Source organism: Bos indicus x Bos taurus, chromosome 1 (assembly GCF_003369695.1).
Source record: "Bos indicus x Bos taurus breed Angus x Brahman F1 hybrid chromosome 1, Bos_hybrid_MaternalHap_v2.0, whole genome shotgun sequence".
Classification (NCBI taxonomy): domain Eukaryota; kingdom Metazoa; phylum Chordata; class Mammalia; order Artiodactyla; family Bovidae; genus Bos; species Bos indicus x Bos taurus.
In genome coordinates, this window is record NC_040076.1 from 155905650 (window position 1) to 155923023 (window position 17374).

Consider the following 17374-nt stretch of genomic DNA (forward strand, 5'->3'; position numbering starts at 1 on the left):
TCTCCAGCAATGCCCTCGAAAATGTCGTTGACAAAGGAGTTCATGATGCCCATGGCCTTGGACGAGATGCTGGTGTCCAGATAGACTTGCTTCAGCACCTTGTACACGTCCATGGAGTAGCTCTCCCTGTGGCTGCGCTTGGGCTTCTTGCCGTCCTTCTTCTGGGCCTTGGTCACAGCTTTTTTAGAGCCATTTTTAGGGGCAGGAGCAGACTTAGCCTGTTCAGGCATGTCTATAATGACAACACCCAACAACACAGAAAGATCTTGAAAATACCCAAAGCCATATTTGTAAGCAAGTTGGTGTGGTTAAATAGGAGGGCAGCTGAAGGCAGAAAGGGGGAAGGGAGCGTGGAGGGAAGGAAGGAAAGAAGGAAAAAGTGGCGTATATGTCATTTACACTGTTGCTGATTCACTTGTCGTGTACACGGTGGGAATGCTGACAGTAGCCTGGTTGATGTCACCTCATTACACAATTTGTATTTAGAGCGACCCATGTTAATGAAGCAGCTTCCCAGGTGGCTCTCGTGCTGAAGAACCACCTGCCCATGCAGGAGTTGTAAGGGACTCGGGTTTGATCTGCCGGGGTCCTGCCCCAGCTGATCCAGGGTATTTGAAGCAGGGACGGCATCGGCGACCTATTTATTTAAATATTTTATCAAAGATATAAAGAGTAATAGGATGAGGATAGCTCAGTAGGAAAACTCAGTGGAGAAAAGAGGCTGAGTAGCTTGGTTTACGCGGGAGACCAATAAAACTTCAAGACAAGAAGTTTGCACCACTTACGTAGGCCGCAGGCGTCCTTCCGTTCTCCCAAAGGAGAGGAGACACTGAGGCCTCCCTGGTCGGATCTTAGAAGCCCAGGCATAATTAGTAAGCATGGTGGGTTCCGCGCTCCAGATGGAGACTCAACCAGAGTGAGAGAGAGAGAGCGACATGGGGAGACCAGTATTTCGAGAAACTGATCCCAATTCTTTATTTTCCATGGTCTACTTTTATACACTGAGATGTTATGCAAAAGTCAAGTGGGGACAGCAGTCCTGACTTTTATCAAAGTCAGGTGCTTCATACAAATGTATACAGAGGTCTTAGGGGTGTTACATCATCTTCTGGCCAGGGGGCCTGCTGACAATTTACGACCCTCTCCTTGTGACAATGGTCAGTCAACCAGGACACTTATTTCTCCAGGGGTGATTATTCTTAAAACAGACGCCACCCAAATAAAGTTACATTCCTATAGGGTGAGGGTGTAATGGGTTTTAGTTAAGGAAAGAATTTACTTAGCCTAAGGTCTAACGTGATTAATATCAAAGGTTAATACTTATTTCTTCTATATATTCATTAATGTGTGTAAGGGAAGGGGATGTGGAGACTTAGCAACAAACATTGGCTCAACAAATGAAAAACCCTTCACCAATACAATTTCTAATCAGCCCATTATACTTATACTAATAGTTTTCTAACTTTCTAAGGAACCTGTTTTTAGAAGGTTTAAAGCATCTCGTGCCTCTCACGGTTGGGAGGCTGTGATTGATCACATGTGGCTGGACAAGCCTGTCAGGCAGGCTAGAGAACCTTCAGAGGAGTTTGTAGGTTAAAACACTCTTATCACGCCCAGGAATTATTATTAACTGGAGCTCTAAGTTAACTCCTTCTCCAAAAGAGGTGGTGGGGGACAGCCCCCCGTAAAGTCAGAGGTGTAGGTGAGCACAAAGTAGTGAAGTAGGCAGGCTCTGGTTATGGGGGTAGATGCTCGAGGATTTCCAGGGGGACTCCTGAGGCTCGATCCCGCCTTTGCGTATGTCGAGCCTCCTTCCTCATGACCTTTGCCACGGGCGGAGTGCCTCACGCTAGCCCCCAACATTGATCCCTGGGTGGGGAAGATCCCCTGCAGGAGGGCATGGCAACCCACTCCAGTGTTCTTGCCTGGAGAATCCCAGGGACAGAGGAGCCTGGTGGGCTGCCGTCTATGGGGTCACACAGGGTCTGATCCGACTGAAGCGGCTTAGCAGCAGCAGCAGCACCAGCAGCGTGTATATGTCAGTCCCAGCCTCCCAACGTATCCCTCCTCCTCCCTACCCTCTTTGGTAACCATAAATAAGAAGTTCATTTGCGTCTTTATTTTTTTCAGATCCCACATATAAGCAATGTCACAGATATTTGTCTTTGTCTGTCTGGCTAACCTCACTAGATACATGGTCATCTCCAGGTCCGTCCATGTTGCTGCAAACAGCATTACTTTGCTCTTTATTGGGGTATTAAGTATCACTTTTAAGAATATTTTATTGAAATAAAACATACATACTGAAAAATTCATGAGTGTAGAGTCTGATGAGTTTCAAAACCTGAGCACTCCTATGTAATCACCGTAAAGGCCACGAAAGATGGACCCGCATCCCAGAATTTCCTGACCTGTGTTCCCTCCCAATCTCCCAAAGGTAACCACTAACGTGACCCGTAACACCACAGGTTAGTTTTGCTTGTTTTTGTACTTAGTTTAAATGGATTCTACTCCTCCACGTCTGGCTGTTTTTACTCAACAATATGTTAGTCTGCTGCCAATTATATTATCACTCATTCACATTGCTGACGGAGGAGGCGAGGGCACCCCACTCCAGCACTCTTGCCTGGAAAATCCTGTGGATGGAGGAGCCCAGTAGGCTGCAGTCCATGGGGTCGCTCAGAGTTGGAGAGGACTGAGCAACTTCACTTTCACTTTTCACCTTCACGCATTGGAGAAGGAAATGGCAACCCACTCCAGTGTTCTTGCCTGGAGAATCCCAGGGACGGGGGAGCCTGGTGGGCTGCCGTCTATGGGGTCGCACAGAGTTGGACACGACTGAAGCGACTTAGCAGCAGCAGCAGCAGTTCACAGTGCTGAATAATGTTGTGTTATGAAAATATATGTTGATACCGCCAAACATTTTTTAAAATATAGGTACTAATTTGCAACCCGTCAGCAATGTAGGAGAGTTCAAGTGACAAACATCCTCCCCAAAATTGGTATTTTCCATCGTTTTTTCTTTTAGCTATTCTGGTGCACAAGCATTGATTTTTAAACTGACTAAAGAAACGTCTAGGAAGCTCACACCAAACAAAGATCTTTATTTAGGAACCAGTGTGTGCTGGAGGTGGGAAGGGACAAAGTTTTATCAGTTTGAATGCTTCAACATCAATACATTCAAAGAAGAAATACAGCTTGAATATCGTAGGCAAAAAGGTCTCATCACAGACCAGTGGCTTTCTTGAAAATACGGTTTTATTTTCAGAGAAAGCCCTTCATATGGAAATGAAGAGATATCTATATGGGCTAGACATGTATGGAATCTGAAAACTGACATTTTTAAGATTTGTAGGGAGAGTCGTGGGCTAGAAGAAAACAGTAAGGACTTGATGAACTGTACCATGAATGATGTGATTTTTGTACAAAAGCAGGAGGCAGTGGCTGATGTGTTTTTCTTTACGGTTGCAGGGTCTCCATTTTGGTGCCTGTTGGATATTGTTCCCATAAAGAATGAGAAAGGAGATGTGGTCCTTTTTCTGGCCTCGTTCAAAGATATAACAGACACGAAAGTGAAGATTACTCCAGAAGATAAAAAAGAAGGTTTGTGCTGTTTTCAGAAAACATTGACAGATGGAATAACGTTTTGAAATTGTTTACTCAGAAACTCCAGGAAGAAAAAAGAGTGTTTTTAATAACAGCAACTGATAAATATTCATAACTCTTAGCAGTCAGTATCTGGTGCGTTTCCCGAAATCACAGACTCATGTGAGTTTGCATCCTCCTGTTTGTAGCAAAGATTCACTTGACAGGAACCAGAAGTTTGTATTCTGATTCCAAGAGGATGAGGATGGAAAAATTTGTATCAGAGTACACAGATTCATACCACCTGATTTTATCAGGGAAAAATACGAACTGATAGTGATAAGTGAAGTTAAAATGAGGCAATTAAAAAGATAGCTCTCAGTTTAAACTACCGTAGAGCAGCTCAGAACTTAAAAGTGCAAGATTTCATTTTAGGTACAAAACCCAGAACTCGATTTAGTGCTTGTTAGAGTGGAACATTGCAGATGTGTATCTGTATCTTGCAATAATAATTTGTGTTGACATAGACAAGATTTTCAATGATCTTTAAAGGATCCTAAGACTTTGTATTGCTTACCTTATAGCTTCTGTTTACAGTTTATGAGGAAATTCCCTGAATTTATGTAAGCAGACAAAAATTAACACTAGAAAAACTGCCCATATTATTTCATTTAAACAGAAGTAGAGTTGGATATTTTGATGACCAGAGAAAAAGCAGTTGTCATTGTAGGCATTTCCTACAAAGTTCTTTACAAGAATCAGCTATTTGACATTTTAACAACTATGTCTTTGTAAAAATGTATCTGGGTGTTCTATATGTATTATGTCTTTTGAATGACAACACAGATTGAGAGCTATTTGGTGCCCCCACCTCCCAACGGCTATCATTTGGAATGTTTGCAAATGCATGACTGTTTTCCTGTGTATTTGCATAACTAAATATTATGGGATATTTTACATACAGGAGAGGCAAGCATTCATATCAGCAAAGTTACTTGAATATCAGAGCAAGTATAATACCTGCCTAAGGAGAGAAAAGCATGTAAACAGGTGCACACGATTTTTGTTTCTGTTTTCAAAATTTTCTTTGCTGTTAGAGGAAGAAGAAGGTAAGTGTGAAGTGCATTTACTTAGAACATCTCTAATATCAACCGTAGGTTTTTTCCCTTACTGATGTTGAAGCTGAAACTCCAATACTTTGGCCTCCTGATGCAAAGAGCTGACTCATTGGGAAAGACCCTGATGCTGGGAAAGATTGAGGTCAGGAGGAGAAGGGGATGGCAGAGGATGGGATGGTTGGATGGCATCACCAATTCAATGGACATGGGTTTGAGTGAACTCCAGGAGTTGGTGATGGACAGGGAGGCCTGACATGCTGCAGTTCATGGGGTCACAAAGAGTCGGACACGACTGAGCGACTGAACTGAAAACTGAACCACCAGTTCTGCAGCTCTCTGGACACCGCGGGGCGTCCTAAAATTTAATTCACTTCTGACACTATTTTTGCTGTTCAGTCACTCAGTCATGTCTGACTTTTGTCTCTGGACACCGCGGGGTGTCCTAAAATTTAATTCACTTCTGACACTATTTTTGCTGTTCAGTCACTCAGTCATGTCTGACTTTTGTGACCCCATGGACACATGCCAGGCCTCCCTGTCCATCACCAACTCCCAGAGTTTACTCAAACTCATTTCCATCAAGTTGGTGATGCCATCCAACCATCTCATCCTCTGCCGTCCCCTTCTCCTCCTGCCCCCAATCCCTCCCGGCATCAGGGTCTTTTGAAATGAGTCAGTTCTTGGCATCAGGTGGCCAAAGTATTGGAGTTTCAGCTTCAACATCAGTCCTTCCAATGAACACCCAGAACTGATCTCCTTTAGGAAGGACTGGTGGACCTCCTTGCAGTCCAAGGGACTCTCTAGAGTATTCTCCAACACCACAGCTCAAAGCATCAGTTCTTTGGCGCTCGGCTTTCTTCATAGCCCGACCCTCACATGCACACGTGACCACTGGAGAAACCACAGCCTGACGACCTTTGCTGTTGGGCCTTTGTTGGCAAAGTACTGTCTCTGCTTTTCAATACGCTGTCTAGGTTGGTCATAGCTTTTCTTCCAAGGAGCAAGTGCCTTTTAGTTTCAAAACTGCAGTCACCATCTGCAGTGATTTTGGAGCCCCCCAAAATAAAGTCTGTCACTGTTTCCATTATTTCCCGTCTATTTGCCATGAAGTGATGGGACTGGATACCATGATGTTAGTTTTTTGAATGTTGAGTTTCAAGCCAGCTTTTTCACTCTTTTCTGTTGCCTTCATCAAGAGGCTCTTTAGTTCCTCTTCACTTTCTTCCCTAAGAAAGTGTCATCTGCATATCTGAGGTTATTGCTATTTCTCCCGGCAATCTTGATTCCAGCTTGTGTTTCATCCAGCCCAGCGTTTCTCATGATGTACTCTGCATATAAGTTAAATAAGCAGGGTGACAATATACAGCCTTGACGTACTCCTTTCCCACTTTTGATCCAGTCTGTTGTTCCATGTCCGGTTCTAACTGTTGCTTCTTGACCTGCATACCGGTTTCTCAGGAGGCAGGTCAGGTGGTCTGGTACTTGGAATGAACATCAGCGTCCATAAGTATAAGGGCCCCACCTGCACACAGATGCTGGTCACGGGTACCGGGTACCCAGGCCCCACATGCTTGTGTCCAACTTGACTGCAATGTTGGGAAATTCACAGCCCTCCCCTTTCCTTTCAGATTTGATAATTTGCTAAAACTGCTCCCAGAACTTAGAAAAACACTTCTGTTATGACGAAGGCTGTAACTTGGGAATAACCGAATGGAAGAGATGCTGGGGCAGGCATAGGGACGAGCCTGGGGCTGCCACCCCTCCCCTCTCCCCGGCCCAGCAGCCGGAGGTGCCCACTGGGTCTCCTACTCTGTAACAGTTCTCATGGAAAAGTCATCACACAAGCAAGGTTGATTACATCACTGGCCGTTGGTGATCAGCTTGTTGCTTAGCTCCGCTGCCCTCCCAGAAGGTCAGGGGGCGGTTACGAGGCCCAGCCTTCTAATCTCCCGTCTTCCTGGTCATGAGCTTCCCTGTGGGACCGAATATCCACTAGTATAGAAGAGACCCAGCCCTCCAGGGATTCCTGGGGTTGTGGGGTCGTGTGTCTAGAGCAGGGACAAGACCAGGTACCTTTCTTACTATGCCACCAAGGGATTACTCCAAACACTAAATATATGTGTATGTATTATGTGTTTTCGCATACATGTGTAGACACACCGAACTGTCTTTAGAAATAAATATACGGCTTTTGGGGCTTCCCTGGTGGCTCAGCTGGTGAAGAATCCGCCTGCAATGCGGGAGACCTGGGTTCAATCCCTGGGTTGGGAAGCTCCCTTGGAGAAGGGAAAGGCCACCCACTCCAGTGTTCTGGCCTGGAGAATTCCATGGACTGTATAGACCATGGGGTGGCAAAGAATCGGACACAACTGAGCGACTTTCACTTTCATTTTCATTTTTTGCTTCAATGAGGGCAGTTTAATCAACCTGACTTGTTTTGATCACGACGATCATCACTACTGGTTTTATATAACTGAGGTCATCATCTTTGCCCTGTGCTCCTGGTGTCTGTATGATCGGGGAGAAATCCCCCTTTTGAAAGATGGCAATGGATAAAAGGGGTAAAATACACCTGTTAATTTGGGGTTTGAAAGAGCTCACTACAACATTCCTTTTCCTCAGAGAGAGAGAGACTACAGTATAAATCTGGTGATTTTAACCATTTTTTAAAATACCTTCCATTTTTCACACATACTTCATTTCGACTCTAAAAGTAGTGTGCCAACCAATAACTTCTATATGTGTTCTAGCATTTCTGAATTACTTTAATATGAGATCCTATTTACCTCTTCAGTTCAGTTCAGTCATTCAGTCGTGTCTGACTATTTGCAACCCCATGAACTGTAGCACATCAGGCCTCCCTGTCCATCACCAACTCCCAGAGTCCACCCAAACTCATGTCCATCTAGTCGGTGATGCCACTGAGCCATCTCATCTTCTGTCGTCCCCTTCTCCTCCTGCCGTCAATCTTTCCCAGCATCAGGGTCTTTTCCAGTGAGTCAACTCTTTGCATCAGGTGGCCAAAGTATTGGAGTTTCAGCTTCAGCATCAGTCCTTCCAATGAATATTCAGGACTGATTTCCTTTAGGATGGACTGGTTGGATCTCCTTGCAGTCCAAGGGACTCTCAAGAGTCTTCTCCAACACCACAGTCCAAAAGCATCAATTCTTCGGTGCTCAGCTTTCGTCACAGTCCAACTCTCACATCCATACATGACCACTGGAAAAAACATAGCTTTGACTAGACAGACATTTGTTGACAACGTAATGTCTCTGCTTTTGAATATGCTATCTAGGTTGATCATAACTTTCCTTCCAAGGAGCAAGCGTCTTTCAATTTCATGGCTGCAATCACCATCTGCAGTGATTTTGGAGCCCAGAAAAATAAAGTCTGACACTGTTTCCACTGTTTCCCCATCTATTTCCCATGAAGTGATGGGACCGGATGCCATGATCTTCGTTTTCTGAATGTTGAGCTTTAAGCCAACTTTTTCACTGTCCTCTTTCACCTTCATCAAGAGGCTTTTTAGTTCCTCTTCACTTTCTGCCATAAGGGTAGTGTCATCTGCATATCTGAGGTTATTGATATTTCTCCCAGCAATCTTGATTCCAGCTTGTGCTTCTTCCAGCCCAGCGTTTCTCATGATATACTCTGCATAGAAGTTGAATAAGCAGGGTGACAATATACAGCCTTGATGTACTCCTTTTCTTATTTGGAACCAGTCTGTTGCTCCATGTCCGGTTCCATGTTGCTTTCTGCCCTGCACATAGGTTTCTCAAGAGGCAGGTCAGGTGGTCTGGTAGTCCCATCTCTTTCAAAATTTTCCACAGTTTATTGTGATCCACACAGTCAAAGGCTTTGGCATAGTCAATAAAGCAGAAATAGATGTTTTTTTGGAACTCTCTTGCTTTTTCCATGATCCAGCAGATGTTGGCAATTTGATGTCTGGTTCCTCTGCCTTTTCTAAAACAAGCTTGCACATCTGGAAGTTCACAGTTCACGTATTGCTGAAGCCTGGCTTGGAGAATTTTGAGCATTACTTTGCTAGCTTATGAGATGTGTGCAATTGTGCGGTAGTTTGAGCATTCTTTGGCATTGCCTTTCTTTGCCTCTTACCCTATCAGTAAGAAATATTTTAATGTAATTTAGAAGTGGATTAATAATGAACCAAGCAGTTCCACAGATATTTATTGAGCCCCCATTCTGCCCTCGGGATTGAATGATTGCAGACGTCAGAATGCTCATCTAAACCTCAGCACAAATCCTGCTTCCAGGCGTGTTGGCTGTTAGGCCTTAAATGAGCTGCTTACCCTCTCAGAGACTAAGTTTATACACCTATAAAAGGGGCAGTCATATAGATGTCTACAGTGACTTTAGGTTTATAAGAGATAATATTTGCGCCACATGGCAAATCACAGCAGACATTCAGTAGAAAGGAGTCGAAGTCACTGTTGTGCTCCGCAGGTTGTGTAAAAATAGCTAGCTGTCACTGAGCCTCTGCTTCATGTTGCCACATTGCCTCATTTGCTTTATGAAGTAGGAAGTGTTCTTATTTCTATTTACCAGTGATTTAAGTAACCTGACAAGGTATGCATAGTAAAAAGTGGAAGAACCAGGATTTATACTCATGCAAACTCCAGGGTGTACATTTTTCAAGTTGGCATGTTTTTGTTTTGTTTTGTTTTTTCCTCCAAAGAGCACAAGATCGTATGAAGCACACAGTTCCAGCGTTGCAGTAGAGTATGTTCAGTGATGGAGAGTGACAAGGGTGGGGTGGGGCCAGCAAGAAGCAGAGCAGAGGCAAAGAGGCCCTCACGGGGAAATGAACCCGGAAGCAGAGCAGAGGCAAAGAGGCCCTCACGGGGAAATGAACGCGGAAGCATGTCTGAAGAATGAGTGGCGTTTGGTAAACTGCACGGAAGGAATGCTGATTTTAGGAGATGCAATAACAGATAGCTGACCTTTGTTCAGAAGTGGATTGTAAAAGTCAGGGGATGGAAGTCCAGCGCTAGGCAGGCATGGCTTAAAATGTAAAGATTTTATTATGTTTTTTTTTAAGGAGCCTAGATGGTGTGGCAATAGAGTTCAGTTACAACAGTAGACCTTCACAGTTGGAGATGAGCAAATAGGAGGACTTGATGAATTCCAGGATTCTGCTTTGGGGACTGTTATAGACTTAATTTGGAGAAGGCAATGGCAACCCACTCCAGTACTCTTGCCTGGAAAATCCCATGGATGGAGGAACCTCGTAGGCTGCAGTCCAATGGGGTCACGAAGAGTCAGACACAACTGAGCAACTTCACTTTCACTTTTCACTTTCATGCATTGGAGAAGGCAATGGCATCCCACTCCAGTATTCTTGCCTGGAAAATCCCATGGATGGAGGAACCTGGTAGGCTTCAGTCCATGGGGTCGCTAAGAGTCGGACACGACTGAGTGACTTCACTTTCACTTTTCACTTTCATGCATTGGAGGAGGAAATGGCAACCCACTCCAGTGTTCTTGCCTGGAGAATCCTAGGGACCGGGAAGCCTGGTGGGCTGCCATCTATGGGGCTGCACAGAGTCAGACAGACTGAAGCGACTTAGCAACAGCAGCAGCAGCATAGACTTAATTACTCATTACTTTGCCAACAAAGCTCCGTCTAGTCAAGGTTATGGTTTTTCCGGTGGTCATGTATGGATGTGAGAGTTGGACTATAAAGAAAGCTGAGTGCTGATGAACTGATGCTTTTGAACTCTGGTGTTAGAGAAGACTCTTGAGAGTCCCTTGGACTGCAAGGACATCCAACCAGTCCATCCTAAAGGAGATCAGTCCTGGGTGCTCATTGGAAGGACTGATGCTGAAGCTGAAACTCCAATACTTTGGCCACCTGATGTGAAGAGCTGACTCATTTGAAGAGACCCTGATGCTGGGAAAGATTGAAGGCGGGAGGAGAAGGGGATGACAGAGGATGAGATCGTTGAATGGCATCACTGACTCAATGGACGTGAGTTTGGGTGGACTCCGGGAGTTGGTGATGGACAGGGAGGCCTGGCGTGCTGTGATTCATGGGGCTGAAAAGAGTCAGACATGACTGAGGGACTGAACTGAGCTGATAGACGTCATTGTGTCCCCTCCAAATTCAAGTGTTCAAGCCCTTAACCCCCGAAGCTGAGACACCTGGATCGGATAGGGACCTGCCGGCCTAGCTGCCGGCCACCCTCGCTGGCACCTCTGGTGGAGGGGAGCCTGCTGAGCGTGCCTGTGGCTCACTGCCCGTCTGCTCTGGGCCAGCCTGCTCACCCCAGGGCCCCGCAGGGTGGAGCAGTGAGGCTCAGAGCAGTGAGCCAGCCAAGCCTCAGTTCGTGAAGAGCTGGAGACGGGTCGGGGCCGGGCAGGTCCCCATGCCCTGGGGTGGCCCGTGGGACAGAAGAGAGACAGTCAGGAACGAGGTGGGCACAGGCCAGACTTGTTCCTTCCCCCAAACTCACACACGTGCCTTTGATGGAAGCTGAGAGCTCCTGCCCCAACTCTTTTTACCATGCTCATTTTTTTTAATTTATTAAAAAACTTTTTAAAATTGAAGTACAGTTGATTTGCAATGTCATGTTAGTTTCAGGCATATAGCAGTGATTCAGTTTTATATATATATATTCTTTTTCAGATTCTTCCCCATTGTAGGTTACTGCAAGACACTGAGTATAGCTCCCTGTGCTATATAGCAAATAGGCCCTGGTTTATTTTGTATATAGCAGTGTGTATATATTAATTTCAAACCCCTAAGTTCTCCCTTTCCTCCCCCATCCTTGGTAACCGTAGCTTGTTTTCTGTGTCTGTGAGCCTGTTTTGTAAATAAGTTCGTTGGTATCACTTTTTAAGCCTCCACGTGTAAGTGACACCCTGTGTCTGTTTGTCTGACTTCCTTCCGCACGACCATCTCTAGGTCCACCCATATAATCCACACACTTATATGTGGAATCTATAAGTGACACCCTGTGTCTGTTCGTCTGACTTCCGTCCGCACGACCGTCTCTAGGTCCACCCACGCTGCGGCAAAGGGCGTAATTTAATTCTTTTTTATGGCTCAGTAATGCTCCACTGTGTATATGTACCGCATTTTCCTCATACGTTCAGCTGTTGGTTCACACTTAGGTTGCTTCCGTGCTTTGGCTATTGTGAATGGGGGTGCTATGAACATTAGGGTGCATGCATCTTTCCTAATTAGACTTTTCATTTTTTCTAGATATATGCTCAGGAGTTTTACCATTCTCATTTCTTGTTCAAAGTCCTTACTACCCCAAGTGTTGTCTGAGGACCTTATGTATTAGTATCACCTTATAGCCCATAAAAATGCAGAATCTCAGGCCTCTGAATCCGAATCCTCCGACCTCTGAGTCAGAATCTGCGTTCTGATAAGATCCCACACTATTCACAGGCACATGGAGTTTGAGAAGCCACACGCTGGGCACATCCCTTAGAAAGGTCCCCCTGCCCGTCCAGTCTGAAGGGTCCACCTCGAGCCACTCTAACCCTTCACCTTGTTCACTGTCAGCATAGCCTGTACAGTATATGAAACATCTTTTTAAAAAGTGAGTCTGCACACACTATTATATATAAGATAAATAGCCAACAAAGACCTCCTGTTGATATATGACAGAAGGACATCCACACAGTAGTCTATCACACTGTATATGAGAAAAGGATGTATATGTTTAACTGAACCACTCTGCTGTTCACCTGAAATGAATATGATATTATAGATGATAAACTATTCTTCAATAAAATTAAAGTCTTTTCTAGAAAGTTTGTATTTCAATTGTCCTCCACTCCATTAAAATGTAAGCCTAATCAGGAAACAGATTTTGCTTCTCTTGTTCAAGATAGTGTCCCCAACAGACTGTCTGACACTTAGTAAATACTCAATAAATGATTGATGGGTGGAATGAATACATGAATGTGTAAGCAATGTTCAATTTAGGAAATGTGACTAGCAAAAGAAAACAGCATAGAATTCTTTCTTTTACAAAATAATCATCGTGATTATCAACATCTCAGGTGAACATCTGATGAATGCTTTTAGTTTAAGTCAAAGGCAGTGTGAGGTGTTTGGGTCAAAGTCAGCTCCAAGACTCCCAAAACGGGTTCTTCCTCCTGGTGTGGAGCAGCTGTTTCCCTTCCAGCAGAATCTCTGCCGCTATTAAGTGTGTGTTCTTGATACCTCTTTTGTTTGTCCTCCGTTTCTGAGAATCTCCATTTGGTCACAGTTTTTAAAGGTAATGTCAGTTGCTTGTTTAAAATACATATATAAAATATTCTCCATAAAAACAAATATTAAGCCACTGATCAGATAGTCAGACAAAGATGATTTTATTTCTGTTTTTGATTTATTTTGAATATTTTAATTTTCAATAGGGAACATGGTAATAATGTTCCTTTCCCCTGCTGAAATATCCTGCCTGATTTGTTTGTTTGTTTGTTTGCATAAGGAAGAAACACAGACCAAAATCCAAATAAAGCACTGCTGCTGCTGTGTCGCTTCAGTCGTGTCCAACTCTGTGCGACCCCATAGACGGCAGCCCACCCGGCTCCCCCGCTCCTGGGATTCTCCAGACAAGGACACTGGAGTGGGTTGCCATTTCCTTCTCCAATTCATGAAAGTGAAAAGTGAAAGGGAAGTCGCTCAGTCGTGTCCGACTCTTAGCGACCCCATGGACTGCAGCCCACCAGGCTTCTGCATCCATGGGGTTTTCCAGACAAGAGAACTGGAGTGGGGTGCCATCGCCTTCTCTGAAATAAAGCACAGTGGTCTGATGAAAGAACTGCTGTAAAAATTAACACTTTTACTGAAGAGATAGATTTCTGCCTTTGGGAGAGCTACACCAACTTTTTGTCGAATGTGTGATGAACTTGGGAATGAAGAGCCCCGGTAGATCCTCAAAGTGATTGAAGAGTTTCAATCATGTCTGTAAATTATCTTCTTATCTATATTTTTTTAAGGCTGTGGATTTTGTTTACATATTCACCAATACCGTTCTCTCCTAGAATGTTCTAAATAGCGTAAGCCAGAGTTCATAAACTAAGTTGCCTTTGGAGATGCAAGATAATGTAATGAATGAAATGCTGTGGTCTGTCATAGTGGAAACCAAGCCTGACACATGAAGTATGCCTCGCCACCTCATTCTGTTTTAAAGGAAACTTTCAAATATTCTGCAGCCAGTCAAAATATGCCTGTGGACTGAATTTTTCTATTGATCAATAGTCTGTGATCCTTGGACAAAACTATCAAAGTAATTTCTTTTTAAAAAAGATTTATATATTTCTAGCTTTATAACTTTTGGGAGGGAGACATATTTTTTCTATTTTAGACAAATTTGACATTTTTAAAAGTTTGACAATTGAAAAACTAATGGAATCACCAGATAAATATGTATTGGATTGGCCAACAGGTTGTTTGATTTTTTCCACTACATTCTATGGAAAAACTGAAACAAAATTTTTGGCCAACCCAATATTAAGGGGATAAGTAACTTCAGGTTGGCAGTTTTAAAAACCGTGTAACTTGACCTCCTGGTTAGATATACATTCTTACTGAGGTCTCTGTGTCTGGCAGAATTCACTAGTCCTTGGTTCCCAACTCCAGGAGTATAGCTGTCATGCTACTGTTAGGAATGATGGTAGCCTCACTTGGGAGAGGCTGGAAAGCGTGAACTCACACATCCGCAGGTGCCTGAGTCTCGGGCGTCAGCATCTTGCGTAGAGATGTGCTGGGGATTCTAGGAATGATGGTAGCCTCACCTGGGAGAGGCTGGAAAGCGTGAACTCACACATCCGCAGGTGCCTGAGTCTCGGGCGTCAGCATCTTGCGTAGAGATGTGCTGGGGATTCTAGGAATGATGGTAGCCTCACTTGGGAGAGGCTGGAAAGTGTGAACTCACACATCTGCAGGTGCCTGAGTCTCGGGCTTCAGCGTCTTGCGTAGAGACGTGCTGGGATCAGCTGGACACTGGGGGCTTGTTTTAGTGGGTGCTGCTGGGGGAATGTTTTCCCTTTCTTTTATGTGAGTTAGTGTGCCAATGGCTTTGCCAGTGTGAGAAAAACAGACTATTTGGTTCCAAGAACTTAGGTGTCAGCTACCTAGAGGAGTGCTGAGAAACACTGGGTTACCTCAAGGGGAGGGATTGGGTCCCCAGTTTCAAGGGAGTTTGAGTTTCTGCCCCTCATATTAGAGAAAGTGAACTTTCCATCCCACCCAGCCTGTCTTTGTGCTGCTGCTGCTAAGTCACTTCAGTCGTGTCCAACTCTGTGTGACCCTATAGAAAGCAGCCCACCAGGCTTCCCTGTCCCTGGGATTCTCCAGACAAGAACACTGGAGTGGGTTGCCATTTCCTTCTCCAGTGCATGAAAGTGAAAAGTGAAAGTGAAGTCGCTCAGTTGTGTCCGACTCTAGTGACCTCATGGACTGCAGCCTACCAGGCTCCTCCGTCCATGGGATTTTCCAGGCAAGAGTACTGGAGTGGGGTGCCATTGCCTGTCTTCATACAGGAAGACTAAATAGGAACCACCATCAAGCAATTCTGCTTATCTTTAAAAAAAAATAATTTTATTTATTTACTGATTTGGCTGTGCCAGGTCTTAGCTGTGGCATGCAAACCCATTTGTGCCATCTGGGATCTAGTTCCCTGACCGGGGATCAAACCCAGGCCCCCTATACTGGGAGCACAGAGTCTCAGTCACTGGGCCACCAGGAAGTCCCGATCCTGCTTATCTTTGCAACATACATATGTGTTCAGTCGGTCAGTTGTGCCTGACTTTTTGTGACCCCATGGACTGTAGCCTGCCAGGCTCCTCTGTCCATGGGATTCTCCAGGCAAGATTACTGGAGTGTGTTGCCATTTCCTTCTCCAGGGGATCTTCTTGACCAGTGATTAAACCCACATCTCCTGCGTCTCCTGGATTAGCAGTTGGATTTTTTGCCACTGAGCCACATAGGAAGCTCATTACCTTTACAATAGGTCTCGCCAAAATTCCATAAGGCTTTTAACATATTTATTTGACACATTGTGTGGGGGATGCTTTGATTCCTATAAAACACAGAAGTCTCACTGGATAAATGTCTCCTGAACTGTTCATATAGTTGTTACAATCTCTTAAAATTATGCGTGCTCAGTCAATCAATCATGTCCGACTCTTTGAGACCCCATGGACTGTAGCCCGAAAGACTCCTCTGTCTGCAGGATTCTCCAGGCAAGAACACTGGAGTGGGTTGCCATGTCCTCCTCCGGGGATCTTCCCGACCGAGGGATGGAACCAGCATCTCTCAAGTCTCTTGCATTCGCAAGCAGGTTCTTTACCACTAGTGCCACCTGGGAAGCCTTAAAATTGTATGGTAATTCAATTTCATTTGATCTACTTAAAAAATACACCTTTCCATTCCTGATAAAGATGTATACACACATAATTTGGCAACTGCTCCTCAATGTGGAGAATGTAATTTTTGCCTGTGTGTATTAGCATTTTTCAAAGCAGACATTCATATTAAGAATGTTTACGCATGAAAAGATGAACGTATATTAACTAGAAAACGGCTGAAATGACTGACTATACTGACGGGAACTCTGGAAGTTATGAATGGTCTCAGGAGCGTGTTGGACTGGGCCTGTTTTCCACATGATCCTTTTCCCTTCTCGCCTCTGAGCTCTGTGAAGGCAGAGGCCATGCCTGGTTCACTTTTGAGCCTGAGAATGTAAGCTAGGGCATGGCACACAAAAGTCTGAACTGACTCTGGCCAAAGAGATGCAGAGTCTTGTGGCTACTTGGAATTGGTCTAGAATTTATTTTTTGAAAACTTGAGGAAAAGAACACAGAAAAAGAGTTCTTGAACTGAGCAGCTCCAGTGATAATCTGAGATCTAGGTGTGTGTGGTGATTGCGAGGGTGTGAGAGATCATAAACAACAGGGTGAAATAAAGTGGCAAAAAGAGGAGAGATGGTGAGAGTGTCGAAGAGGAAAATAGCAGCTGCCACTAACTGTAAACAATCTTTGCATCCCCGTGGACTGTACAGTCTGTGGGATTCTCCAGGCCAGAGTACTGGAGTGGGTAGCCTTTCCCTTCTCCAGGGGGTCTTCCCAACCCAGGGATCAAAGCCAGGTCTCCCGCATTGCAGGAGGATTCTTTACCAGCTGAGCTATTAGGGAAGCCCTTAGAAAAACTAGAAATAGGATATTCCAAGTATATAGATACAGAATATATTCATTAATACAACCTTAGTGCAATGATGGACAAATATGCCTATTAGAGGAAATATGAAAGAAACACATTATAGTGAAGGAGGATACAGACACTGAGTGAGTTGATCTCTCAAGAAAGTGGTTCGGAACACTTCGATCACTGGGATTCTCAGTGGTTAAGACGTCTCCTCCCCATGCTGGGGATGTGGGTTTGATCCCTGGTCAGGGAGCTGAGATCTCTCATGTCTCATGGCCAAAATCCAAAACATAAAAAAAGAAGTAATATTGTAACAAATTCAATAAAGACTTTACAAATGGTCTACATTTAAAAAAAGTCTTAAAAAAACTAAAAGAACAATGTGATCATGAGAAACATAGTCAGGTCCATCAAAAAGAAGCTGAGATACCCAGAAAAGAAGGGAAAATAGGGCAGAATTCAAAGTCATATTGCAGCATAGTAT

The 17374-nt window shown here is 44.3% G+C and overlaps 1 protein-coding gene across 1 annotated transcript in view; it reads left to right on the forward strand.

Moving 5' to 3' along the window:
• Window positions 1-17374, forward strand: part of KCNH8 (potassium voltage-gated channel subfamily H member 8) — a 501290-nt gene that overhangs the window by 215598 nt on the left and 268318 nt on the right. Inside the window, exon 3 of the mRNA XM_027549713.1 lies at window positions 3472-3603. Coding sequence (XP_027405514.1) covers window positions 3472-3603 — 132 coding nt within the window. The remainder of the gene's footprint in view (window positions 1-3471; window positions 3604-17374) is intronic.